This window comes from Megalopta genalis, chromosome 2, assembly GCF_051020955.1.
Source record: "Megalopta genalis isolate 19385.01 chromosome 2, iyMegGena1_principal, whole genome shotgun sequence".
Taxonomy (NCBI): Eukaryota; Metazoa; Arthropoda; class Insecta; order Hymenoptera; family Halictidae; genus Megalopta; species Megalopta genalis.
Window position 1 is genome coordinate 30,740,018 of NC_135014.1, and position 25,607 is coordinate 30,765,624.

The following is a 25,607-nucleotide window of genomic DNA, read 5'->3' on the forward strand; positions in this document are numbered from 1 at the left end:
TGTCGCGTGGTTGCATTGGTTGTTATATGTATCGTATTCACTGATCTCGCATATCGAAAATTATCGAGCCTAACATTTTTTCCGAATATTACATTAACGTGTCATAGAAAAACGTGATCTTACAGTGGTCCAGCATTCGTTTTCCAACTTTCAACTATTGATCCGTCGCGTATCGACCACTGGTAACGGCCAATCACTTGTTACGATTTCTTGCAGATGGCGCCATTACCTTTTCAATTAAATAGCGGGAGTTCGATAAACAAAAGAGAAATTTGATTTTTATAACCGATAGTACCCTCGAGGTAGACAAAATGACCGATCGCGACAAAGATGCTGTTATACAAATCAAGATGTTAAATGTGGAATTGAGAAAGAAACTAGAGGCTGTTTCGAAATTGAGAGGTTAATGTACAAAGCAACGTTTCCATTGTAACAGCAGTGAAAAGCATTTTTCGTGTAGCTTTCATCTTATTTTCTCCTTGTTTCAGTCGAGTGTGCTGAATTGCAGTTAAAAATATTGAAACTGTACTCTCCTGAAACACTCGAGATCGTCGAATCATTGGAACAATTGATTACGAGAGAGACGGGTACGTTCTCGAATGATGGGTAACGAATGACTGTTTTTGTCATTGGAAAATGGTGGCTTTGGAACGGCAGGTTTCAAATTTCTTTTGCGTTTCGAAGTGAAGAAAATGATATCATAAATTGATCGATAAAATAAACGACATGTGGACACTTATGTTGAAATATATTTGTATTATGTTCGAATACAGCTCCGGCAGAAACTGTATCCATAGTTTTGTAACCTAAGAACAGACAATAATATACACATATACGCTCTCCTTATCCAATTCAAATGATAACACATACAGTATTATAGTTAACATTGTTTCGTATCTTCTGCTTTTCCCACTTCACCGAATTCGCTTCGATATGCGAGTACGTGCGTTTTGAGTACATTGCGTTTCGGCAATCTGTGTCATTTTTGATAATTCCGAAAATCATATAGAAATTCTATAGTGGCATAGCGTTAAACGCTGAACACTGCATCTTTCGAAAGTATTTGTACGACCTTATGTGACGTGTTGGACGTCAACGTTATCATAAACGAAACGTCATAATCATCGTAAAAATACATTTCTCGTTCCGCGAGTATAATATTATTGTTGCAAGTTCATCGAAATCGATCGTTGACCGTTCCAATGGAAATTTCTGTTCCGCTTCCTGTTTTTTTCTCTTTGCCAGCGAAGTTGCCCATCCGAACTTGTGGCTTAATTTACCTGTTCAATTATTTTCATATAGGATGTTCGATGGTACAATTAGAAAAATGAAAGTTCAAGAAAAGCTCGACGTACGGTCGTGAAATATTGCAGTAAGATCATTCGCAAGCAGTCAATTGTTATTGTCGCATATTATTTACCGTCCCGTTTAATCGAAAAACAGGAAGAGAAGGAGAATAATGAAATTGCAAACGTACGATTCGAAACATTCAGCCAATACATACACCTCGCAAATGGATTGATCTCTTTGGTTCTCTTTTTCAGTCCGCGTGTATTTCATGAAACAACGTCCCCTAATATGTAATCGCGAATCGTTTCTTATCGGTATCGCAACTCAGCGTTCCGAGCATTAAAACGGAACGAAACAAAAAGAAGAATGGGAAGAACGTTGACTAAGGATAGTACGCAAAGAACATGGCTATCGCGGGGCAAAGCATGTTCGGTCTTTTCCCCGGTCTCGAGTTGCAGAGCCTTTTGGTATCTAGCAAGTAATACATCAGACAGTTCTTCTTCAGTTCATCCTTCACCTGAAATTCAAGGGTGACGTTATGCGACCAGTTTTCATGCGAAATATCCGGCATTGACTACGCTAATTTTTCGGTTGGCTGCTAGATCAGCATCATTTTCCCGTTAACGATTCAAGATGCTTACGCAGGCCTTGCACAACTCCAGCATAACGCACGGCTCGAGAAAGAGCCTCTGCAAATCGCTTCCCACCAGCGAGGCTAACGTGAACACGCATCTTTCTTGGATCTCTTGAACATCTCGTGTAGCCAGACAGGTTGCATCGCCCTCGACTACACCTTTGCAAAACACAATACAAAACAGATATGAATTCATTTTACGAGTCTGCATTTTCGTGATAGGTAGAGCCATTCCATCGAGATCGTACCTTCGCCGTTGCCGTTGCCATTGCCGTTTTTACTTTCGACCATCAGATCATCGTCATCTTCAGCATTGGCATTATCGTCATCTTCGACGATCATATTGTCGTCGTCGTCGTTTCTCTTATATTTATCAGTGAATTTGGCGAAATTCCTGTTCTCCCGAAAATTCGAGGTCTGATTGGCTTTTCTGTCCATTTTCTCCAGGGAGTATTTCGCCAGTATACACGCCAATGTCTTCTGTCAACGACGTTAGTATCGTTAAAGATTAAGCGACAACGGGTTATTACAATAATAATCGAAAGAAAATCACGGTATTCGTTGAACGTGCACCTTCAATTGATCTTTCCTACTGAAATTCTCCTTCTTCGACTCCAGCTCGTTTACTCTTAGATTGTCGCCCATATTCTGTATAACGTATAACATTAACATTCTGCCGTTACCGCGTCGACCGAGCTCGCATTGTGGACTCGTCGACCGACTTTCGAATTATGTACCTCGTAATATCGTTGCAGCATCCACTCGTCGTCTTGGTTCTGCGTCCCTTGGCCGGGCATAAAGAGAGACTTCTTTCTCCTACGATCGATACCGAAATACTGTGACCAGTCGATGCTCTTCTTTCTGACCTCGATGGGTTTCGACTTGTCGTTCTTCGTCGCGTTGTCCTTCTGATCTTTCATCTGAAGGTTTACTTTCGGCGCCTCCGTGGAGCTCTCGTGCTTTTGCTGCTTGTGCTCGTGATCGTGATCGTGGTCGTGATCATGGTTGTGCTCGTGATCATGACCGTGGTCGTGATCGTACGTGTGATTGTGATTTGTAGAGGACTGCGTGCCGAACAACGCTCCCAAATCTTGAACGACCTTCAATGCATCGCGCGTAGAAACATGTTGAAAAATGATACCATTTACGTTCACGAATGTACAATATTTATTTAACTTATCGCATTCGAGATGGAAAGTCTAATTGAACAACCTTAGGATCCGTGGCCTGCTTCTTCGGAGGCTGTGGACTCCTCTTGGAGACAGGATATCGTTTGGCCATGTTCCGATACGTTCTATAGTCGCTTCCAATAGGATACCCTCCGTTCATGGTTTTACGTTCGGTCAACAAAAAATACAAAAGTTTCGGATCCACGTCTCGATCGGTATACTCGATGTCGTCGCCTTCCGCGTTCTGATCTTGCATCAGGGACTCCTTGTTCAGCAAATCACCCCAAGGCATTGAACCAGCGCTCCTATCAACAGTACCATTTTTTTTTTTTTTTTAGTAACGTTCAAGTACGCGCGATAGGATGATTGAGAAAATTTTAGAAAATCTAATCGAGATCAAGTTGCCGAGATAGCAGGCAACCAGTTCTACATCTAGCATTCTGTATGGTACGGGAAAGGAAGCAACGGAAGCAACATTCGGACTGACTCGTAATCTTTATAGTTTTCGAGATTGGTCCTATATCGGTCGTAGAGAGCCTGTAGGACATTCGTGTTCATACGACCCGGCTCGTCCCCGTCTCGGTTTCTATTTCCGTTCCCGTCCCTATTCTCGTCTTCTTCCTCGACGTTGTACGGAGATTCGTCTTCCTCCTCGAGCAACAATTTCGCCAGCTGTTTATTGTCGATGTTGATGCGATCGGAGCCGCCGGTCCGTTTACGACTGACGCCTCTTTCGCGTTCTCGAAACAGAGAGGTGACCGGTTCTTCCTGGAACGGGAACGGGATTTTAGATATTATAACGTTAATAATTATATTATATGATTATATTATGATATTATATTATTATTATATTTTATTTTTTTTTGACATTATATGATTATATTATGATATTATATATTATTATATATTATTGTATGATATTATATTATGTAATTGTTTATTGTAATTATTGATATTATGTAATATTATGAATCGGACGGACCAATACCTGTTGCAGAACACCGTTCAAGTAATCCACCAACACTTTCTTGCGGGTTTTGTCGTTCAGATCCGTTGTCCGAAGATCGTTTCCCACTGTCTCGAGCTGGCTAACATCTGCAAGAAACGCGCAACGTGTTCAAAACTTTAAACGGTTGTCTATCGTTGCTACGTCGCTAATTACTGGACTGTGGATTTTATGCATTTACGAGAAGAATAAGTGGGAGCAATTTGAATCGATCGAATCAAAATAATTGACGAGCGTCGATATTCTGTCGTCAACTTATTGAAAATATTACAAGAGATATATAATATTATATAATATATATATAATATATTATTCTTGTAATAATATATATATATATATATATATATATATATATATATATATATAATGTTACATATTATTACATATTATATATAATATTACAAGAAAGAATTAAATGTATGCCTGGCGCCTATCTCTAGTTGTCACGATGAATACAATATTTATCTCGCATAAAAGCCCGCGGTCTACCAACGAGAACTAATAATACTAATTATTATATATTCTACCGTTTGGTAGAAATTCAATCTGTTCGTCTACCCCGTCGATTTCTCTCTCGGCCTGATGCTCCTTGCCGATCTTACGATTACGATCGGCGTCAGCACCATGGTACTTCATGTTCCGCAAATCGTTGTAGAAATCTTGAGGAGCAGTGTTTAGTGCTCTCTGCTTCCTGGTGATGGCGTTCAGAGCACCTGTTAACGACATCGACTCCTCCATTGCCCGATCGGGCAGGCCCGCTATCAGCGTCGTCGTTCCGGCGATCAAAAATATCAGGAGCCATCGTTGACACGGCATTCTACCTGACGAATTAAACGGCCGATTAAATTCGTGCGAAACTCTCGATCTCGCACGACCCTGGATCGCCAACAATGTGGACCGGGTCCAATGAGGAAACCATATTAACATGCTATAAATCTAGAATGACGAATTGGCGGCCCGCGGGCCACTCGTGGCCCACGCGTCGCGTCTCGTCGTACTCGCACTCGTGTTTCACTCATCGGTCGTCGCTCGCATTTTCGGTAGTAGGGGAGCCAACTACACACATATATGGCTGAAAGGAGAAGGCGTGCGGCCCGCGACGAAGTTTATCGCCCCTGCTGTAAATCAATACGTGACAATGAGATCGGACAGAAAAACTAACGCAATGCGAATTCTCTATTATTACAATATTATATTAACATATTATATTATTAATATTATATATTATGTTAATATAATATTATATTAACGCCGTATCAGCCGCTGTTTATTCAATTTCGCTCAAATCACGTTTCGGCCTTGATTAGTTTTTTTTTTTTAGTTTAGAACGAAGTACTTAACGCTTCCATTCGCGTCTACCTATTCGCAATTCTTACGCTCGCGTGCGTTTCCCAATCGATAAATCGAAGATCTACTTTTGCGTATAGCGCGTAGAACGAATGTTTCGCGGCGCGACGACGAAATTCCGTTTCACGGCAGAATTCGCTGCCGACAACAGCACCGGTCCCCTTAGAGGAACACGTGCAACGGTCAAGAAAATTTCTCCACCGATTAACCGATTAACGTCCGAACACGATCCGATAGGTAATCCAAATATTTATATCGAGAGATTCAGATAATCGAACAGCGATCGATCATCATCGATAGCGGATACCTCGGTGGCTCCGGATGTGGCGTACGATATCAGGATCGAAGGGATGAAAACGATCGTCGAAACCGGATCGTTCACCTTTCATTTGCCACGATCACCTAATCCAAACCGGTAACGATCCGCTCTCGTCCTTCTGTCCGATTATCCTTCGGCTAATTGTTGGCCGCTAACAGATGGTTGAATGACACAGGGTCCGCGCCGAACGATACCCGATAATTCCGCGACAATCAACGATTTTCCGCGTCGGTAGGACGCGCGCCGCGGCGTAATTACTTTCCACGGGAGCGTCGAGCAAAGGTCTCCTTCCTGTTCCGCTCTCTCTCTATCGCCGAACGGTGGTACAACGTCGACGATCAGGGTCGTATGAAATAAAAAGAAGAAATGGCTTGTACGGGACGAGAATCGATCGAGGAATGGCTCGGTAAGGGTTCCACTTACTTGGCTCTCTAATTACACATTCGCGTGAGAAATCACAAAGCACTGGTTCGTTCGTTCGTTTCGTTGTTCTTTTTGTTTTGCCTTTTTTGCGTTCTACGTGAACTAGCCTCGACTAGCGACGGACCTGTACAGGGTGACGGACGACTTCTCGGTCTTCCATGACTACCGATGCCGCGAGCTTTTATATAGCGGCCGAAGGGATCGATAGAAACGCGCATGGAACGTGCCGGGTCCGCAGCAACAAGTAAAGGCGTGTGAGGCGTGAGGTGTGCCTTGCCTCCGCCTGCTGTCGGGAAGCACAGAAAATAAGAAAAATATAGAAAACATAGAAAATTACGGTGAATAAGTCGGCCGGAATATTATGGGCGCGCGACTCACTTTCAACGGCGGAATCGGCTGATCGCTGGTCAACCGATCGCCGGCCACCGATTGCGATCGTCAGCGGGCAGTTTCGCTCCAAACATTTAATCCACGCGGACAGGAACGAGTAGTTTAGATCCGTATTGAACGCGGCGACGTTCTCTTTCCTCTCCTCGCCTCTTCATTCCTTTCGCCTGTCGATGAAAATTGTTATCTTGGAATCGAGGGTAGAATCCTTGAAACGGTCTTTCCTCGGACGCCTATCAGTCGATTGTCAAAGACGCGATGCCCCCATCCCCTCTCTCTCTCTCTCTCTCTTATTGGAATTTCCATATTAAATCGTAGTATTTGAGATTCAAAGGACGAGGCAGGAGTACCTTATTCAACAGCGCCTCGTAGCCAACAAGTTTTTTCTAGGCTTCGTTGGAGCAGCTAGGCAAAATGTAGATTACATCGTCGCGAGGTTTCTGAAACACAAAAATTAGCGGAATCTGAATGGAATCTAGCGGCCCAAGGATTAGCATGAGATAATTGTCGAGAGGAATCCGCGGAATCCGGAGAGGATTCCTTACCGTATAAAAAAGGGGTTTCGTCATCTCCCGCGGTTATCGATTTCATCCGTTTGAGCTAAATGAATGGAACTGGGAGAACTCGATCATTTCGGATATATATATATATATATATATATATATATATATATATATATATATATATATATGTATTCGGATGAACGGCAATCGGTTCAAAGTTTTAGCCACTTGTTGCGAGCAGAGAGACGCAAGGCATAAGAGAACAATAGAAAACCCGCCGAACGATTCTAAATGCGAATTCTGAAATGTTCGATTGAAGGAAAAGTTCGGTATTGACGGCCACCGTGATCGATACATTATTATTTCTTGCTACGCACGTTCTCGCGGTTTCTCGAGGAATAGGTTTTCCATTCGTTCTCCTATCTCGTTCAACTTATACCGACTTTAACTTTATTCGAGCTACACCCGATTGCTTATCGGGCCCGCTCGATCTTAGCCCGGTGTATTGTGCATGCAATGTACAACACCGACAAAGGTGGATTATGTTCGAAGGTCACGTTATTATCGATACGATCGGCGCGCAACGTTCGATCGTCCGAGGTTTCCGTAAAGTTGCTAAATAGCAAAGGCTTTTGTTCCGAACGACTGCCGGACGAGACCGGTTCGAAAACAGAGAGTATCAGTTTTTATCGAGCGTATCGCGATAAGCGAGTTCAATTGTAATCACCGATAACGATAGAAAGTGAATACGGAAGGAATGGTCGAACAGTATCTGAACTGCCTTGCGACGATGCCGACGGCGATTCGCGAACGCGTGGAAAATCAGACATTTCTGAAAGACGGATTTCGACGTGTTGTGCTTTCCACAGCGAAGGATACCTCTCGTAATTCCTAAAACCTGTCGCGATCCGTCTCGCCGTCGTGTCCTGTCCTGTGTCCCGTCCTCTCTCGCCGTAACTTATTGATATTCACACTCGGTGGTTAATCGATCCGTATAATCCTCCGTCGCTTGACGAGGCCATTAAAATTAATAAATTCCACAAGGATCTCCAGCACGGCGTAAAATCGACTGGCGAGGAAAGTTATGGTGCAAACGAGTGACACGGGCGTCAATGCGAATTGTCACGGTTGAGGGTGAAGCGGAGGTCGATGACCTTAATCGCGCGACATCCGGTAATAATACGACAAGCGCGTTGCTCGCTGTCGTTCCCCGATGATCCTTGCTTCGCAAGGATAACGATGTCCTTTTCGATTTCGCAGAGAACGTCATATCCGGCGAGACGATAGAAATGCAGGAGAACGTGCTGGACTATCCGTATCCCATTCATTCGGGACCAAACATTATCACGTCGCAGCCCTATGGTAAATCAAGGGGGTTTGCTTAATTTTTATAAACGACGTAGAAAAACGATCGAACGATCAAACGAGAGACAGACTTTCGATGGAATCTTTTTACCAGGCCAAGTCCAAGAGTCGAGGAGGGAGACCTACCAGAACTCGCTGGATTGGATATCAACCCCGAGACCTCAGCTGAGCATACTGTCGGGAACGAATTTTCTGGGCAACGTGGAACAGTTGGTGATCCAGCAGGTCGTCGACTTGAGTACACGTTAGTATATCTGAAATTAATAAATAAAAAAGAAAGAAATAAAGAAATAAAATAAAATAATAAAATATATAATAAAAATATAAAAATATAAAATAATAAAATAAAATAAATAAGAAATAAATCTAAAAAATGCAATCGAATCAGACTAACGTCGAGTTCGAACATTCGAAAAGTGCTAGCCGAACGATCGAATATAGTTGTTGCGACATTTTCTCGGGATCTCGTGTACAGGGAATAGCTAGCAATAATTCTACCGCGAAACTAATCGAACACTGCAAACCTTTCGATATCGATTGCGCGTACTGTTTATGCTTCACGGCCGAATTTATTGTACGAACAGTGTTGGGCAGAACGGAAAGACGCCTCCAATACAGAGTTAAAATCCCGCGAGGGGAAACATTGTTTCTGGCTATGTTGGTGGACACAGAAGTCGGATTATCGACTCCGCTCTTGTGTTCGGAACTGATTCCGCGCTGTGGGGACTTTGACCTGAACGTTGTCGACCAATTTGGCCAGCCGGCGTTCAAGATGAAGATAAGCTCGAGGTGGACATGTCCATTGAGCAAGTTGCGCGTAAGTTAACGGGGCCCGTTCGGATCTCGAATCTGGACTTTCAATTCCAGATTTGCCGATTTCAATCTGAATTACTTTTCGCAGAAGATTACAGTCGGAAACGCAAATCTCATAGGGACGGTGGAACAAAACTTCACTATAATTGGACCAAGTTTTACGGTTTACGACGACGCCCGCAACGAACTTTGCAACGTCATCGGACCGAACATATGCGGCTGCTGCATGTACAAGGAAGCGCATTTCCAAGTAAAGAGCAACATTTCGTTTACCGCATAAGACAAAGTATTTCGAAATCGACGAGATGTCTGACCGATACCGCAATACAGTTTAGTACCCGTATCGAAAGGGCTGAAACAATTTGAAACTAAATCTGGGCTTGTTACAGGTAATTACCAACGACGGTACTCATCAAATTGCGTCTTTGATGCACCAATGGGACAATACGCTTCGTGATTATGTTTTGCTCATCTCGTTTCCGGAAGCCACAGATATCAAATTGAAGAGCTTAATTCTCGCCACTGCGTTCCTGCTGGTAAATATCGCTAACAAGGGAAGGCACCAAAGCGTAACGATAGAGCTTGTAAAGCTGAATCCAAGAATACCCGTTTTTTTTGGGTCAGACGGCTTATAGTTTTTGGGATATTTAACGTTAAAGTTGTTAATAAGAGATCAGAAAGACGAGCTGGATTATGGCGCGTGGCACCGCACAGCAGAACGGGGTGGTGGAGTAAGAGAGAAGAATCTATGGAAAGATTCACTCGCTCTCATACCTAATGCTCCTTCTGTACTATTCCCTCATCACTTGTGAGTACATACTTGTCTGACATAGCTGAACGCGACGCAGCACAACGACTTACTTTTCTGGCCTTTTATTAACAACTTTAACATTAAATACCTCAAAAACTATAAGCCGTCTGACCTCAAAACCGGATATTATTGGATTCAGCTTCATAAGCTCTATCTGTACCTGATTTGGTACCATCACTGTACCAAATCTTATAAAAAAGTGAACGTCACATTTGGGGTCCTTCCCTTGTAAATATCTCCTTTTTTTCCGTGTACGTATATGTGCATGTATCTGTCCATTGTATTTGCATATCATTATAATCCAGTCCCTTGGATGTTGTTTTCGTTTTTTTAAGTGACCGATCATTTTTTGATTACAATCTACAAAGTATAGATATAGATATACATAGATATATGTAGATATAGACGTAAATATAAATATTAATATAGATACGGATACAGATGTAAATGTAGAATTAAAATTATTTTCAGGTACATATGTATTTCGAGCAGGTAAGACCAAAGTCGCTACGGACCTAAACAATAAAATGGAATGCAATATATTATACGTACGCAAATATCATTTTTATTGTATGAAATATATATATATAAATACTGACGAAATATATGCCTGATGACCTACCCTATAAGCCTATTCTTTCCGCTTCCGCTGCAAGTTACAATATAAAATCTGACTAGACCATTACACGTAGGTATAATGGCCCTAAATTTAGAGTTTAGTGGGATTAGCATAGTGGCGTCACCTTTGTCAAATTATGATATTTGAATAATTTTGCCACTACCGACGAAATGCTCAACCTGGTTGACAAAGTTACCAACAATTCATTTTAGGTGAAAGTTCGAGTATTTTGTTGCTATCTGTAATGGCGGTATTCTTATATTTTAAGGAGCAAATGATTCATGCCGAAATTTACATTGTAGCATGTGGAGAAATCGGTACAAATCATCTGTTTATGAGAACGTTCGACTACGTGTGTCAACCGTTTTAAACAACGATCTTACATAACATTATCGGACGAACGTGAAGAATAATAATTTTGTTGCAACAGCATGTATAAATTAAATCTCTATTTTCATCTTCCACACGATTTATCATTGCCTCCGGCCTCCGATTTACGTGCATCATTTATGTATTGAAGAGATTTTTATTTGTTAATTAATTTTGGAAACGAATCTTCATTTTTATGACTGATCTTCGATTTGACACACGTAGTTCAATAGAGTTCAGTAATGGGACCTACTTCTGTACGCTTTTATTGTTTCCTAAGATAACGCGCACATCCTTAGCATTTTACTAATTAGCATTTTACTGCGCATCCAATCTGCTTGCAGAAGATTTACGTCGCGCGTGATCGTATTTTTCCAGCCAACACTGGATACTCCCCATCCCATCTGTCACTCGAGCTAGCTGCAACTCGGACAAAGTAATATTTAATATGGCGGTTTAGAAGCGGTAATTCAAATTCTGGATTCTAGAGCCAGAATGTATTAAGTACATATTTTTCGAAACCAGATTATATACACCATCATACAAACTAAAAGAAGCGTGTACATAATCTAGTTTCGAAAAAATGTATTTAATAGAATATAACACAGCGCGGAAAGGAACATAATCAAAGTTAAAAACTGATATGGGAAAAGAATTTTTATTTTCTATTTTATAGTGTTATATAAAGCAACAATTCCAAGGATGATATGCAACAAAATAATTTATTGTAGAATATAATTTTGCACTTATCTAATTATGCACAATGTCGAGGCAGTTTTTATTAATATGTACAACAATGTATTTTACTTATATAATCATCTGAATATAATCGTGGAATCAAATGAATTACACATCAAGTATTAAGTAAATAAATGTAATCGAAATTATATCGTGTTCGATTTTATTTTAATCAGAAATATTTGACCAAACTATATCATATTTGGTCTCATTTTAATCAGAAAACTGTTAGCAATGTGTTAAAAAAATCAGTCAAAATTAGAAAAAGTTATGTAATTGTATTATGAACTGTCTTCCGGGAATTCGAATCAAAGAAGCCGCGGAGTGTGCCGTAGCAATATTATAGTGAGAACCAGAAAATACAGAGGTTCGGCGAATCCAAGAGAAATTACTGTACTGTAAGATATAAGAGACTATGAGAAATAAAAATATAAGTGTGGCTTATTCGCTGCAGTTCGCTTGGCTTCGCTCAGAATGGCGGGAATGGCGTTACATCGACATAAATGCGCATGTGGGTGGACAGTCTCTCTAGAATCGAGACTCGAGGCCCACCCTCTATATACAAGCACTTCCTTATGATAACAAACAATTCTATGTTCGTCAATTATTCTTCGTTGCAATTTTCCAAGCATAAGATTTGGCTCTATTTAAGAAATGGATCTTTTAGCCATAGTTGGTTTAATAGTCATTATCTATTATCTCATTTATATGATATATCCCTGGTTTGTGGATTGCGATTTGAAACTTGCCTTCTATGAAAAATTTGGAAAACCGATACGTGAGTATTACAAATGTATTATCAATGATATTTTCTACCCATTTTTTTTTATTTCCTTAGATTCATTAAAAGGCAAAACAGTCTGGATAACAGGAGCATCCAGTGGAATTGGAGAAAATCTTGCATATGTATTAGCAGATGCCGGTTGTAAATTAGCACTCTCTGCACGAAGAAAAGAACTACTGGAAAAAGTAAAAGCTAATTGCTTACAAAGTATGTACACATCCCTAGGATATTTATTCATTACCCCATTCCATATTTTTTAAAATTTAATGCATATTCTTTTTCAGGAAACTCCAAATTAACGGATGCAGATATTCAAGTACTTGTCTTGGATGTTTGTGATATAGATAGTCATGAATCAACATTTCAACAAGTTCTTCATCAATTTGGAAAAGTAAGTACGTGTTAGACTGAAATTTTACTAATAATTCGCAGTTGAATTTTAACTACGTTCCAAATTTTGATTCTAGTTGGATATACTTGTAATTAATGCAGGTTGTTCTCAACGGGCACGATGGGAGCATATCAGTCCAGTTGTCGATAAGGACATGTTCTCTGTAAATGTTTTTTCCCAAGTTGCTTTAAGCCGCTTGGTGGCAAAATATTTCCTGCAACTAGGCACAGGTCATTTTGTGGTTAATTCGAGTATTGCAGGTATCACATCGGCACCATATTCTGCCACATATTGTGCCACTAAATATGCTTTACACGTTAGTAACATTAAAGTATTATCACAAAATATTAATTACACATATTTTAGCACAGGATGTTCGGAAAATCGTGGTACAACCGGCAAGGGGGTGATTCTACATGCAAAAATAAGTCGAGAAAGAGGAATAACATTTTTTTATTTAAGGCACCGTTTTTGAGAAAAATTAGGTTGAAAAAGTAATACTATTGAATAGGAATCAACTAGCGCGTCTGGTCATGATGTAGCAATTCTACTTCTCGTCATATTACAAGCCACACGAATTTGACGCATCTTTCAACTCAGTTTCGTCGAAAACCGAACCTTAAATAAATAAATATTATTCCTCCTCAACTTATTTTTGCATGTAGAATCACCCCCCTGCCGGTTGTACCACGATTTTCTGAACACCCTGTATGTATATTTCTTTCTTGTCATATATAGGGATACTTCAATACTTTCGACGTAGAAAAAGTAGGTAGCAATATACCAGTTACAATAGTATGTCCAGGACCAATTCAAACAAATTTCTTAGAGGTAGCGTTTACGGAAAAGCCTGGAGAGGTATGTTTAATATTGTATTATAATAAAATGTTTGTCAATTTGTTAATGTCACTTCATTTACAGAAATATAATGAAACAATAAAAATGGGTTCACAGTACAAACTTACTGCAGAACGCTGTGCAACATTAATGGGAGTTGCAATAGCAAATCAACTTTCTGAAGTTTGGATTTGTGTACCAGTTATACTTCAAATAATATACCTGAAAATTTATTTTCCAAACATAGGGACTTGGTATTAAATTCTCTCTTCGGTTTTCAATGTAACAACGTTATTTATTATTTAATTATTTCTTATTTTTGTAGGCTATTAAAATCACTGGGAACAAGATTTTTCCAACGTCTACGGGACGATAAACCAACGATCCAACAGGAAGAATAATTGTGAGACTTGTGAAATGTTTATGAAATGCTTCTTCCATTTTTGTTACATATTTTTAAATAAAGACAGAAACCCAATTTAATAGAAATAACGTTTAATCTCTTTCAACATAAAAAATCTATTAGGTCTATAATATTATACGACAAATTATTTCTGCGTTACCTTTTCAATTACTTTTCTACCAATTTTCCCCCTCATTATAGCACTTTTAAATAAGTTACAATACAACTCTATAGCACATGGTGTGTCATCGTTTCCAGGAACTGGATATGTTATCAAGTTTGGATTACAATTTGTGTCCACAATACCAATTGTCGGAATAGCCATTTTAGCTGCATGAGTTACCGCGCTATGCTGGTCAACAACCGATTCCATAGTATTGAGGAATATGCATAGATCTGGCAATCTAGTAACCATTCCAAACTCATGTTTGGCATTGATAAATGTTCCCTGTCTCCAATGCCTGGTATGAGCATATTCTCCACACTCTTTAGCAGTGTTTTCTACCATGTTTGCAATGTGAGGAGCCTTTGCGATAAATAAAATAAGTCCATTTTTAAATGCTACATGTGCTGCAAAATTTAAAGCTTGTTGTAAATGCTCGACTGTCTGGTCTAAATCAAGTATTAGATGACCTAATCTGGATCCAAATATAAATGGTCGCATATGATCATCCAAAGATCCTACTTTATGACCAAAATGTACTCTAGCCATAAATAAATCTTCGATTGTAAATAAATCATGGACTTTAAAAAAGTCTGGATGCGACAATGGATCTAACAAAATCTGTTCAACTTCTGGGACACCTAAAAAATTAAACTTTAACATTAAGGATAATATTATTAGACATTGTAAATGGAATGTCAGAATATAGTACATCTTTACCACCAGTAGTATCTGGTTCAGCTTCAACATTTGCTGATAATTTGCGACCGATTTGTTGAAAACGTGCGGCGAATACTGTAACAAAATGCAAAAATAAAGCATACAATAACCACCATTAATTATTCAATCTTCTAGAATATGTAAATTATATTTACATCCAGACAAAATTTGTCTTCTGATCACATTATTCATTTTAACAAATATTAATGTTATTATTTATACAGCTTGGAAACTTCACAGGAGCGTTAGCAAATATTCTTAGCGTAGGATACTATATTGCGTTAGATTTTTCTTCAAATTTTCTTGCGTAAATTATGTTCAAATTATTAAGTATTTGTTCATTTTAAAGCATCATACATATAGAAATTCACACGTAATGAATGTATCACTATAGTGTAGTACAAATTTGTACAACTTCTGTTGCTACGTTCAAGTCATTCCTTATAAGTTGCAATCTTGCAATGCATTTGTAGTGGATCCTACTCCTACAAGGCTTCCGGCCGCAGCTTGATTGATTAGCGAGGGTCGGAATAGAAATTGTTTCGTTCCGATTGGCTCACGATTTGCAGGATTCATTGCGGATAAAATGCTCAGCAAAATGGTGGAGACACGCGCGCTGGCTTAGGGAGATAGAAAACGAGCAATTGAGCTGTACTGAGCGATGTCGGAGGCAAGGCGCTCAGAAATATGAGGGGAGACACAGATACTACTTTTTTCTAATTGGTTGACGCTTCACAAGTAAGCAGTGCTGCCCCCACAGATTTAGTCAGCAAGACAGCACGACATCGGCGCAACTACAAGCGAAAAAAATCACACCGACGACCAATGTAGCTTGCCTCACTTTACCTTGCTTGCGTTCCCACTCTATTCGCGCGTCCATACGCTCGACGCTCCATCTGAAATACTTGGCGCGATATTCGACTTGTACTTTTCACCCCATAGGATTCTGGACCACGCATTCCAGTGTATTTATTTGCGAACGTCTTGAAACAGCGATCATTTCTACAATTATTAAAATTTTCGATAAACCGCAAGCCACATTTTAAATAATACCTTCTAGTTTATGAATTTACAAAATTTTATTAATTCAACCATCACAGGACTTGTCAATTGGGCGGCTAGCAATCAAATTTCTCCTCTACGAGAAGGAGTTTCGGAAGAAACGAATAATTTCGTAATTTTATACGATTTTTATTTTTAAAAATTTGTAAAACAAAGCTGAACCTTGCATTCGTATTCGCTTAGAAAGACCACATTTAGTAATTACTTACGAAAAAAAACTCTCGAACCCAGAGTTTTAGAGAATTATTGAAGATTGGAATTTATCGATGAAAAATATTAAAAAAACTATATGAAACAATTTCAAAACGTCTAGTAGAAATTTTGATCTGCAATCTACAACGAAACTAGTTATGTAATATTATAATAATATAATAATATAATATAATATAATATAATATAATACAATACAATACAATACAATACAATACAATACAATACAATACAATACAATACAATACAATACAATACAATACAATACAATACAATACAATACAATACAATACAATACAATACAATATAATATAATATAATATAATATAAATATAAATATTATAATATTATAATATGTAATATTATATATATTAAAATTGTAATTTATTCGGACATCGGCATTCTCAATTCTGGAATGGATAAGGATTAACTTGCATGATTTGGAGACCTTGAATCGGGGCGTTATTTTTAACTAGAAGAGCCTGTGGAATACAGGGGGTTGTAAACCGACCGTCATTAGGCCAGGCCCATTAGTCATATAAGACAAAGAGTTTTTGCAAGTACCGTTAAACTGTTTATTGCTGGTTTAGGTACCTACATTCTTCCCCCAAAACATTACTCCAAAGCATCCTCCCATCGGACTTAATTACGCATAGCTTGGGCTCTGCTGATCCGAATTTTATAGCGCCTAATAGTTTTTCGGCCTATTCAAAATGTTAATCGTTCCTACACTTCTGTCAGGTCGTTTCTTCTTCAGAAATGTCTACAGAATCGGATCCTGGATAGAGTTTTAGTGCTGAACAAAGAACTTTTTAATCATTGCTAAACAGTTATCGAAATAATTTTCTTCATGGAATAAACATGCGCATATTTTCAATTTGTATACTTTGAAGTAATGGTTCCCGGGAAGAATGTAGACCTTTTCGACCTTGGAGCCGGCTCAGCGACAGACGATTTCCAACCCCCTGTATTCCACAGGCTTCTCTAGTTAATAATAACGCCCCATTTCAGGGTCTCAAATTCATGCAAGCGGGGAAATTAATATTTATTCTGGAATATTTATTCCAGAAGTGAGAATGTCGATGTCCGAATAAATTACAATTTTCCATGTAACCCAGATCCGTAAGCAACACAGTCATTTCCTTACATTCCTAGTTTCGTTGTAGATTACGGATCAAAATTTCTACTACACGTTTTGGAATTGTTTCATATTGTTTTTTAATATTTTTCAGCGATAAATTCCAATCTTCAGTAATTCTCTAAAACTCTGAGTTCGGGAGTTGTTTTGTAAGTAATTACTAAATTAAATATGTGGTCTTTCTAAGAGAATATGACTGCAAGGTTCAGCTTTGTTTTACAAATTTTTAAAAGTAAAAATCGTATAAAATTACGAAATTAATCGTTGCTTCCGAAACTCCTTCTCGTAGAGGGGAATTTTGATTGCTAGCCATCCCAGTTGACAAGTACTGGAATGGTTGAATTAACAAAATTTTGTAGATTCATAAACTAGAAGGTATTATTTAATACTATTAATAATATTAATATTATTTAATATATTAATACGTAATATAAAATATACGCTGGAATGTGTGGTCCAGAATCCTATGGGGTGAAAAGTACAAGTCGAATATCGCGCCGCGTGTTTCAGATGGAGCGTGGGGGGTATTGTTGGGTCTTAAGTGCGGATACTCAACGTAGAGCCTGCTTGATTTCGTTCTGTCCCTCTCAATCATCTCCTGTTCTCTTTCTCAACTAACTGCGCGGAGCTGGATGCGCATTAAAATGGTGGGGATGAATGCACTTGGAAAGGGGAAGTAGAAATCGCTCGCGTCGAGGAGGCAGTATGTACTGTGGTGTTTGACGTGTACGTTTGTGGCAGTTGCAACGCGGGCTTTATGCATGCACATAACTAAACAGCTGTGCAGTGTGCATTGTGTAGTCACGACCGCTTCCTCTTATAAAATAGTTATCGTTTGAATTTGCTTGTTTACTTCATTGCTATTCTTTTTGTATATTGCTTTGAGAAGTGTTGCATATTTATTAGAGAATATGGCAGATTTCTTGGACGCTGAAGCTGAGGAAAGTGAGGTGAGCATCGAAAAGTTTAATATAAGAATAATCAAATTAGACGCTTGCAGATAACCTAACATTTTGTGATGTTGTAGGAGGAGGAAGAGCTTAATGTAAATGAACGAAAGAAGCTAAAAAGATTGAAGGCTATGCACGATAGCGAGGATGAGGAGGATGAGGACGAAGGTATGAAGAAAATTCACTCATTATTATCAATTGACTTTTTGAATATTTTTAGTTATATTTTCGAAATTTACCTTTTTTTCTACCCAGAATTATGCTATCATTCTACCGAAATTTTGTCATTGAAATTTGTGTATTTCTTATGCTTAAAGATGGAGAAGTTGATGGGCTTATTGATGATAATCCAATTGAAGAAAATGATGGGGAAGATAGTGATGCATCAGATGATTCCAGGAAACGTAAGAAAAGTGATGATGAAGATTTCGATGATCGTTTAGAAGATGAAGACTATGACCTATTAGAAGAAAATTTAGGAGTTAAAGTTGAAAGGGTATGTAGAGAATAATAAAATAAACAGTGTAAAGTATGGTAATGTTATTCTATTAAATTATAAATTATTATTATAGAAACGGAGATTTAAACGTCTTCGTAGAATACAAGATGAAGAATCAGATGGTGAGCAAGAGGGAGAGGGAGATGATGAAAGAGATGCAATTGCTAATGAATTGTTTCAAGGCTCTGGAGAAGTAAGTTTTTAATAAGCCTTTTACAGTGGGAATTTATTGTTTCTATATGTGTGTGTGTGTATTTTTGTTCCTAGGATGATGATGAAGGGAGAAGTGAAATTAGTCATAGCCACAGAGGAGTCGATGCAGATGCAATCGATGAAGAAGAGAGTGAAGATGAAGATGATTTTATTGTGGATGGCGATGGAGTACCTATAACTGAGAAGAAAAAGAAGAGGAAGCCCATCTTCTCTGACGCGTAAGAAATATTTACAACAACAAAAATTATGTATATAAAACTGTTCTCTACATATACTCATTCATTTTATCAATACAGTGCACTACAAGAAGCTCAAGATATTTTTGGTATCGATTTCGATTATGATGAGTTTGAAAAATATGGAGAAGACGGATTTGAAGAAGAAGAAGAAGAGGAAGAGGACGAGTATCTTCAAGATGAAACAGATGATCGACCGAGACGGTCGAAAAAGCATATAAAGAAGAAGAGTACAAAGAAAAGCATTTTTGAAATTTATGAACCCAGCGAACTTATACGCGGCCATTTTACCGATGTGGATAATGAGGTAATGAAACAATTAAATATATTACTAATACAGTTTCAACATAAACGTAATATTTCAGATTCGAACTACAGACATTCCTGAACGTATGCAGTTACGTTCTATTCCAATTACACCAACGGCCGAAGGTTCAGATGAATTAGAGCTCGAAGCAGATTGGATCTACAAACAAGCGTTTTGTCAGGCGACAATTTCGGTGCAGGATGGTCATTTAAATGAAGAGGCGAAAGAGAGAGCAAAGAAGGGTCCACAGACGATTGGCAAGATAAAGAAAGTCCTTGACTTTATACGTAACCAGAATTTTGAGGTCCCTTTCATTTCATTTTATAGAAAAGAATATGTCCAACCAGAACTGAATATCAATGATTTATGGAAAATATATAAATTTGATGCGAAGTGGTGTCAGTTAAAACAAAGAAAAGCAAATTTATTGATACTGTTTGAAAAAATGAGAAACTACCAACTGGATGAGATTATGAAGAATCCTGATGCTCCATTGCCTGACAATATACGAATAATTAAAGACGATGATATCGATCGCCTAAAGAATATCCAAACTTTTGAAGAATTAAACGACATTTACCGTCACTTCATGCTTTACTATAGCCAGGATGTTCCAGCTATGCAGGAGGACTTGCGTAAAAAGCGAATGGAAGAACGTAGAAGATTCATAATTGAGAAGAGACGGCTGCAAATTGCTCGAGCAGAAGAAAACGGAGAAGATCTTCCGGAGGAACTACCGGAAATAGAAGATATGGAAGGAGATAGTGAGGATACATTGAAGCAGCCCGTCCGAAGAGGTCCGTATGCAATCTGTAGGAAGGCTGGTTTAGATGGACTTGCTAAAAAATTTGGTCTCTCTCCCGAGCACTTTGCTGAGAATCTTAGAGATAATTATCAGCGTCACGAAGTGGAGCAGGAACCTGCGGAGCCTGCTGTAGTGGCTAACGAATTCAGCTCAGCTGTTTTCAAAACAAGCGACGAAGTACTCAAGGCTGTGCAATTAATGGTTGCAATTCAATTAGCGCATGAACCATTAGTCCGTAAATGTGTTAGGGAGATGTACATGGAGAGAGCAAAACTATCTGTGACGCCTACCAAAAAGGGAATAAAGGTGATCGACGAAAATCATCCACTTTATACGATGAAGTATGTCAAAGATAAGCCTGTGCGAGACCTTGTTGAAGATCAGTTCCTAAAACTAATGATGGGACAAGATGATAAGCTAGTTACAGTGTCGTTCAGCGACGAGATAGGTGGCAATACTAGCAGTAACTATATCGACGAAATAAAACAGCTGTACTACAGGGACGAATTCAGTAAGAGTGTGCAGGACTGGAATTCTCTGCGAACTGGCAGTGTCGAGATAGCTTTAAACCGAATTATAATACCGCAATTGAAAAAGGAACTACGGTCCAATCTCTTAACGGAGGCGAAAGATTGCATTATGAAAACTTGTTGCCGAAAAATGTACAACTGGATAAAAATTGCTCCGTACTCCTGCGAATTCCCTGAAGAGAGCGATGACGATTGGGACACGAGCAAAGGAATTCGTGTAATGGGTCTAGCGTATGTACCTGATCAATCTCAAGCTGCATTCACCTGCATAATCGCTCCAGATGGAGAATGCACCGACTACTTGAGATTGCCGCATTTATTGAAACGCAAGAATAGTTTCAAAGAACATGAGAAGATGATGAAGGAAGCTGATTTATTAGCTATTAAGAATTTTATTGCCACGAAAAAGCCACACGTTGTGGTCGTAAGCGGTGAATCCAGAGATGCATTAATGATAATGGCAGACATAAGAGAATGTATCAGTAATCTAATGATAGATGAGCAGTTTCCTCCGGTCCAGGTAGAGATATGTGATAGTGAATTAAGTACTGTTTATTCAAACAGTAACCGAGGCGTTGCTGAATTCAGAGACTACCCAGATCTGCTGAGGCAAGCCATATCATTGGCTAGAAGACTACAAGATCCATTGTTAGAGTTCTCACAATTATGTACTATAGATGAAGAAATATTGTGCCTTAAATATCATCCTTTGCAAGATCAACTACCTAAAGAGGATCTCATAGAGAATTTATATCTAGAGTTTATAAATTGCGTGAATGAAGTGGGTGTAGATTTAAACAGAGCAGTTCAACAGCCTTACACCGCGAACTTAGTACAATTTGTATGTGGTCTAGGGGCAAGGAAAAGTCAGTCTCTGATAAAGATTCTAAAGCAAACTAATCAGAGATTGGAGAACAGGACACAACTTATAACAGCCTGTCACATGGGTCCTAAAGTATTCGTTAACTGTGCTGGTTTTATTAAGATAGATACAAATAGTTTAGGGGACAGTACAGAGGCATACGTAGAAGTATTGGATGGTTCCCGTGTGCATCCAGAGACATACGAATGGGCTAGAAAAATGGCAGTAGATGCTTTAGAGTACGACGATGAAGATGCGAATCCTGCTGGTGCCTTGGAGGAAATCCTTGAATCGCCAGAAAGATTAAAGGATCTAGATTTAGACGCGTTTGCTGAGGAACTGGAAAGACAGGGCTTTGGGAACAAATGCGTAACTCTTTACGACATAAGGTCCGAACTGAATTCTAGGTACAAAGACCTTCGAGTACCTTATCAGACTCCGAATGCAGAAAAGTTGTTTGATATCTTGACCAAAGAAACCCCTGAAACATTTTTCGTTGGTAAATTAATTTTGGCGACGGTGGTTGGAATAAGTCATAGAAAACCGCAAGGTGATCAACTGGACCAGGCGAATCCGGTTAGAAACGATGAGACTGGCCTATGGCAGTGTCCATTCTGTTTGAAAAATGACTTCCCAGAACTTTCTGAGGTGTGGAATCACTTTGATGCAGGTGCTTGCCCTGGAAAAGCAACTGGTGTGCGTTTGAGATTGGATAATGGTATATCCGGTTATATTCACATAAAGAATTTGTCTGACAAGCATGTTAATAATCCAGAAGAGAGGGTACACGTTGGTCAAGTGATACATTGTCGCATAATTAAAATTGAGGTGGAGCGATTTGGCGTGGAATGTACAAGTAAAACTAGCGACCTCGCGGATAAAAATCGTGATTGGAGGTAACGTATCAAATAATAGTTTTCTTTTCAGATTCGATAATTTACATGAATGATAAATCATGCATATTCTTTTTAGACCTCAGAAAGATGTTTACTATGACACAGAGGCAGAAGAAAGAGATAGGAAGGTTGAAGACGATGCTAAGAAAGCGCAACAGAGGCAAACTTATGTGAAACGCGTTATAATTCATCCTAGTTTCCATAATGTAAGCTTTGCAGAGGCTGAGAAGTTGATGCAATCAATGAAACAGGGAGAAACAATAATACGACCAAGTAGCAAAGGATCTGACCACTTGACAGTAACGTGGAAAGTTACAGAAAAGATTTATCAGCACATCGATGTGAGGGAAGAGGGCAAAGAGAATACATTCTCTTTAGGTCGTAGTCTGTGGATCGGGAACGAAGAGTTTGAGGATTTAGATGAAATTATTGCAAGACATGTGAATCCGATGGCAGCATATGCTTCTGAACTCTTGGATTTTAAGTACTTCAAACCAGCATTAGAAGGCATCAAGGATAAGGCCGAGGAAATGATAAAAGAGCAGAAAAAGCAAAACCCTGGTGGAATACCGTACATTGTATCTGCAGCGAAGGTAAAATTAGCTCTAAATTAATCAATAATGTTTCTGAAATTCTACACATACTTGATTAATTTTTATTCATTTCAGAATTATCCTGGAAAATTTTTGCTTTCATACCTTCCACGTACTCGTTGTCGTCACGAATACGTTTCTATAACGCCTGATGGATTTAAATTTCGAGGTCACACATTCAGCAGAATTAATGACTTGTTCAGGTGGTTCAAGGAACATTTCAGGGATCCTATACCAGGTCAAGTTACACCTGGTACACCGCATGGAGCTACGACTTCTAGAACCCCGTACACTAGTACTCCAGCAATTAGTGGTAAATTATAACTTTCATTAATTAAAACGTCGTACTATCTTTGCATTCTAATAAAATTATTTTTTCAGGGGTAAATGCGGATGCAGTGCAGAGAGTTGCACAAACCATGCCACATCATATGCTGCATAATCTCTCAAAAGTGGCCAGTCAAACTCCACATTATCCACCGCATACTCCAGGAGCCGCAAGCGTGAATAACTATGGAATGTTCACACCATATACACCTTCGGGTCAGACACCATTCATGACTCCATATCATACTCCGCATCATACGCCTCACCATCCTCAGACACCGAATAATGCTAAAGCTTCATTTTTGCAACCAATTCCTCCTGCAATGAACACTAATCCTCATAGGCCAGCAAAGTCTCAGAGACCCAGTTCTGATGCGTATGAAGAAACTAATTGGTCCGAAGCCGCTGAAGCTTGGGCGCGCGCAAAACAAACTACTTCCAAAGAACCGTAAGTAGAACGATAATTATAAATCCTTGGATCTTTTATTGTTAAAGTGTCTCTAGATATTGTTATATCTAACATTACATTTTTTGTTTTAGAAATATTATTCCAAGATACGACGATACTAAGAAAACGCCACGGACTCAAGAACTCCAAAACGATAGATCAACTCCAAGGAACAGAACACCGTCAGGACGGACACCGTCATATAAATCTCCTAGAGGAACTCCATTTACAAACTCTAGTCCCCAGAGTATGTCCCTAAGCGGAGATGGTACCCCTTTGTATGATGAAAGTTGGGATTAGCTAGGACAATTAAATATCCGAAATTATACTTTCTTTTACGAACAAAAGAATGAGTAAGACTAGGATGAATGATTCTTGTTTTTTCCCAGTGGCATGGATCAATTTTTTCCGCTGGGAGGTATTTATTGCGAGTACAAATTATACATTCTTTTTCTAGAACCTTTACCAGACTTTGTATTACGAATATTCAACGATGCTCGATAGAAAAATATTTAAGTTACCCTAGCTAACGAGAGCGTCTCGAGCAACGACATTTTAATATATAGAATATCTATTTCAGTTAAATGCAACACCATCCTTTTGGTGTAAAAGCACACATTATTCTGTTCTCCATATTTTTGTAATATTTAACGTATCCTACCTCAGTGAAAATACATTTTTAAACAACAATTATAAAGAATGCGTCTGCCACATGTTTGCTCAAGACATATTACCAGATAGTTTCAAAAAAAAAACCATGATAAAGATACTGCCAATAGGCCAATACACAATTATCAAGAAGTAAGCATAAGTTTTACTTGTATAAGTAACAGTTTTATACAGAAATATTACCATATGCAACTTTGACATGTATATTTTATTATGAAAGATTAGTAATATGAAATATATATATATATATATATATGTATATATATATTGATTAAAATATATCTCTGTTTGTATTTACTAGTAGATTAGAAACTATTTAATTAATGATCATTAGCGAAAATGTTGTTTTAAGCTGAATCACTGAAAGTGAAACTCGTAAGGTTTAGCTAAAATCTTAACGAATATATGGCGTCTTCTCGTAAAATCATCGGGAACCAGTTATAACGACTCGACCATATTTGGAACGGATTTTTACGTTCGTATGGTCGCACAACGGTCACAGCTTCCCACACATATTGGTCGCACGTTGTTGGAGATGGAGAGACATATGATTCATCCAGAATGAATCTTTTTTAAACGGTGCGACCGTCTCGTGCTCGAAAACATAGACGCGCATATACATATATATGTATATACGAGGCGTCGTCGTCTCGGTAATAAAAGTTAAACAGTAAACAAATAAACCATCATGCATAGACGATCAAATATACCCTAAGCTAATAAAAAAAATCGCATTTATTAATAATTCATACACGAAACCTAAGAAAAAAT

The 25,607-nt window shown here is 38.7% G+C and overlaps 6 protein-coding genes across 11 annotated transcripts; 4 read left to right on the forward strand and 2 right to left on the reverse strand.

The window, feature by feature from the left end:
- The first annotated feature begins 167 nt into the window (after positions 1-167).
- Positions 168-790, forward strand: LOC143258857 (uncharacterized). The gene is made up of 2 exons (XM_076519156.1): positions 168-402; positions 489-790. Exons 1-2 carry the CDS (start codon positions 312-314, stop codon positions 608-610), a joined length of 213 nt encoding a protein of 70 aa, XP_076375271.1. The 5' UTR covers positions 168-311; the 3' UTR covers positions 611-790.
- On the reverse strand, positions 732-6,359 carry LOC117225445 (uncharacterized). 4 transcript variants are annotated; one of them, XM_033479012.2, is made up of 10 exons: positions 6,189-6,359; positions 4,627-4,920; positions 4,082-4,188; positions 3,581-3,861; positions 3,137-3,398; positions 2,662-3,024; positions 2,498-2,572; positions 2,173-2,404; positions 1,932-2,083; positions 732-1,807 (listed from the first exon to the last, which is right to left on the reverse strand). In XM_033479012.2, exons 2-10 carry the CDS (start codon positions 4,913-4,915, stop codon positions 1,673-1,675), a joined length of 1,896 nt encoding a protein of 631 aa, XP_033334903.2. In that variant the 5' UTR covers positions 4,916-4,920; positions 6,189-6,359; the 3' UTR covers positions 732-1,672. The 4 variants fall into 4 exon arrangements, with proteins under 4 accessions (XP_033334903.2, XP_076375268.1, XP_033334906.2 ...); XM_076519153.1 differs by lacking the exon at positions 6,189-6,359 and adding an exon at positions 5,754-6,019 and having other exon boundaries at positions 2,173-2,401; XM_033479015.2 differs by lacking the exon at positions 6,189-6,359 and adding an exon at positions 5,754-6,019.
- On the forward strand, positions 6,026-10,688 carry LOC117225359 (phospholipid scramblase 1). 3 transcript variants are annotated; one of them, XM_076519154.1, is made up of 7 exons: positions 6,026-6,171; positions 8,339-8,440; positions 8,538-8,687; positions 9,028-9,260; positions 9,345-9,506; positions 9,646-9,792; positions 10,539-10,688. In XM_076519154.1, exons 1-7 carry the CDS (start codon positions 6,132-6,134, stop codon positions 10,584-10,586), a joined length of 882 nt encoding a protein of 293 aa, XP_076375269.1. In that variant the 5' UTR covers positions 6,026-6,131; the 3' UTR covers positions 10,587-10,688. The 3 variants fall into 3 exon arrangements, with proteins under 3 accessions (XP_076375269.1, XP_033334760.2, XP_033334759.2); XM_033478868.2 differs by lacking the exon at positions 6,026-6,171 and adding an exon at positions 7,507-8,251; XM_033478869.2 differs by lacking the exons at positions 6,026-6,171; positions 10,539-10,688 and adding an exon at positions 7,455-8,251 and having other exon boundaries at positions 9,345-9,585; positions 9,646-9,785.
- A 1,390-nt stretch (positions 10,689-12,078) lies between these two features.
- On the forward strand, positions 12,079-14,297 carry LOC117225461 (dehydrogenase/reductase SDR family member 7). Its single transcript, XM_033479036.2, has 7 exons — positions 12,079-12,571; positions 12,632-12,784; positions 12,862-12,968; positions 13,045-13,284; positions 13,707-13,826; positions 13,890-14,059; positions 14,131-14,297. Exons 1-7 carry the CDS (start codon positions 12,448-12,450, stop codon positions 14,204-14,206), a joined length of 990 nt encoding a protein of 329 aa, XP_033334927.2. The 5' UTR covers positions 12,079-12,447; the 3' UTR covers positions 14,207-14,297.
- mRpS2 (mitochondrial ribosomal protein S2) lies at positions 14,080-15,510 on the reverse strand. Its single transcript, XM_033479037.2, has 3 exons — positions 15,247-15,510; positions 15,092-15,166; positions 14,080-15,012 (listed from the first exon to the last, which is right to left on the reverse strand). Exons 1-3 carry the CDS (start codon positions 15,281-15,283, stop codon positions 14,354-14,356), a joined length of 771 nt encoding a protein of 256 aa, XP_033334928.2. The 5' UTR covers positions 15,284-15,510; the 3' UTR covers positions 14,080-14,353.
- Positions 15,511-18,192: 2,682 nt separating this feature from the next.
- Positions 18,193-25,117, forward strand: LOC117225402 (transcription elongation factor SPT6). The gene is made up of 11 exons (XM_033478939.2): positions 18,193-18,451; positions 18,529-18,619; positions 18,769-18,947; positions 19,024-19,143; positions 19,218-19,381; positions 19,460-19,706; positions 19,765-22,799; positions 22,876-23,392; positions 23,468-23,705; positions 23,774-24,167; positions 24,260-25,117. Exons 1-11 carry the CDS (start codon positions 18,413-18,415, stop codon positions 24,465-24,467), a joined length of 5,232 nt encoding a protein of 1,743 aa, XP_033334830.2. The 5' UTR covers positions 18,193-18,412; the 3' UTR covers positions 24,468-25,117.
- The last annotated feature ends 490 nt before the right edge of the window (positions 25,118-25,607 follow it).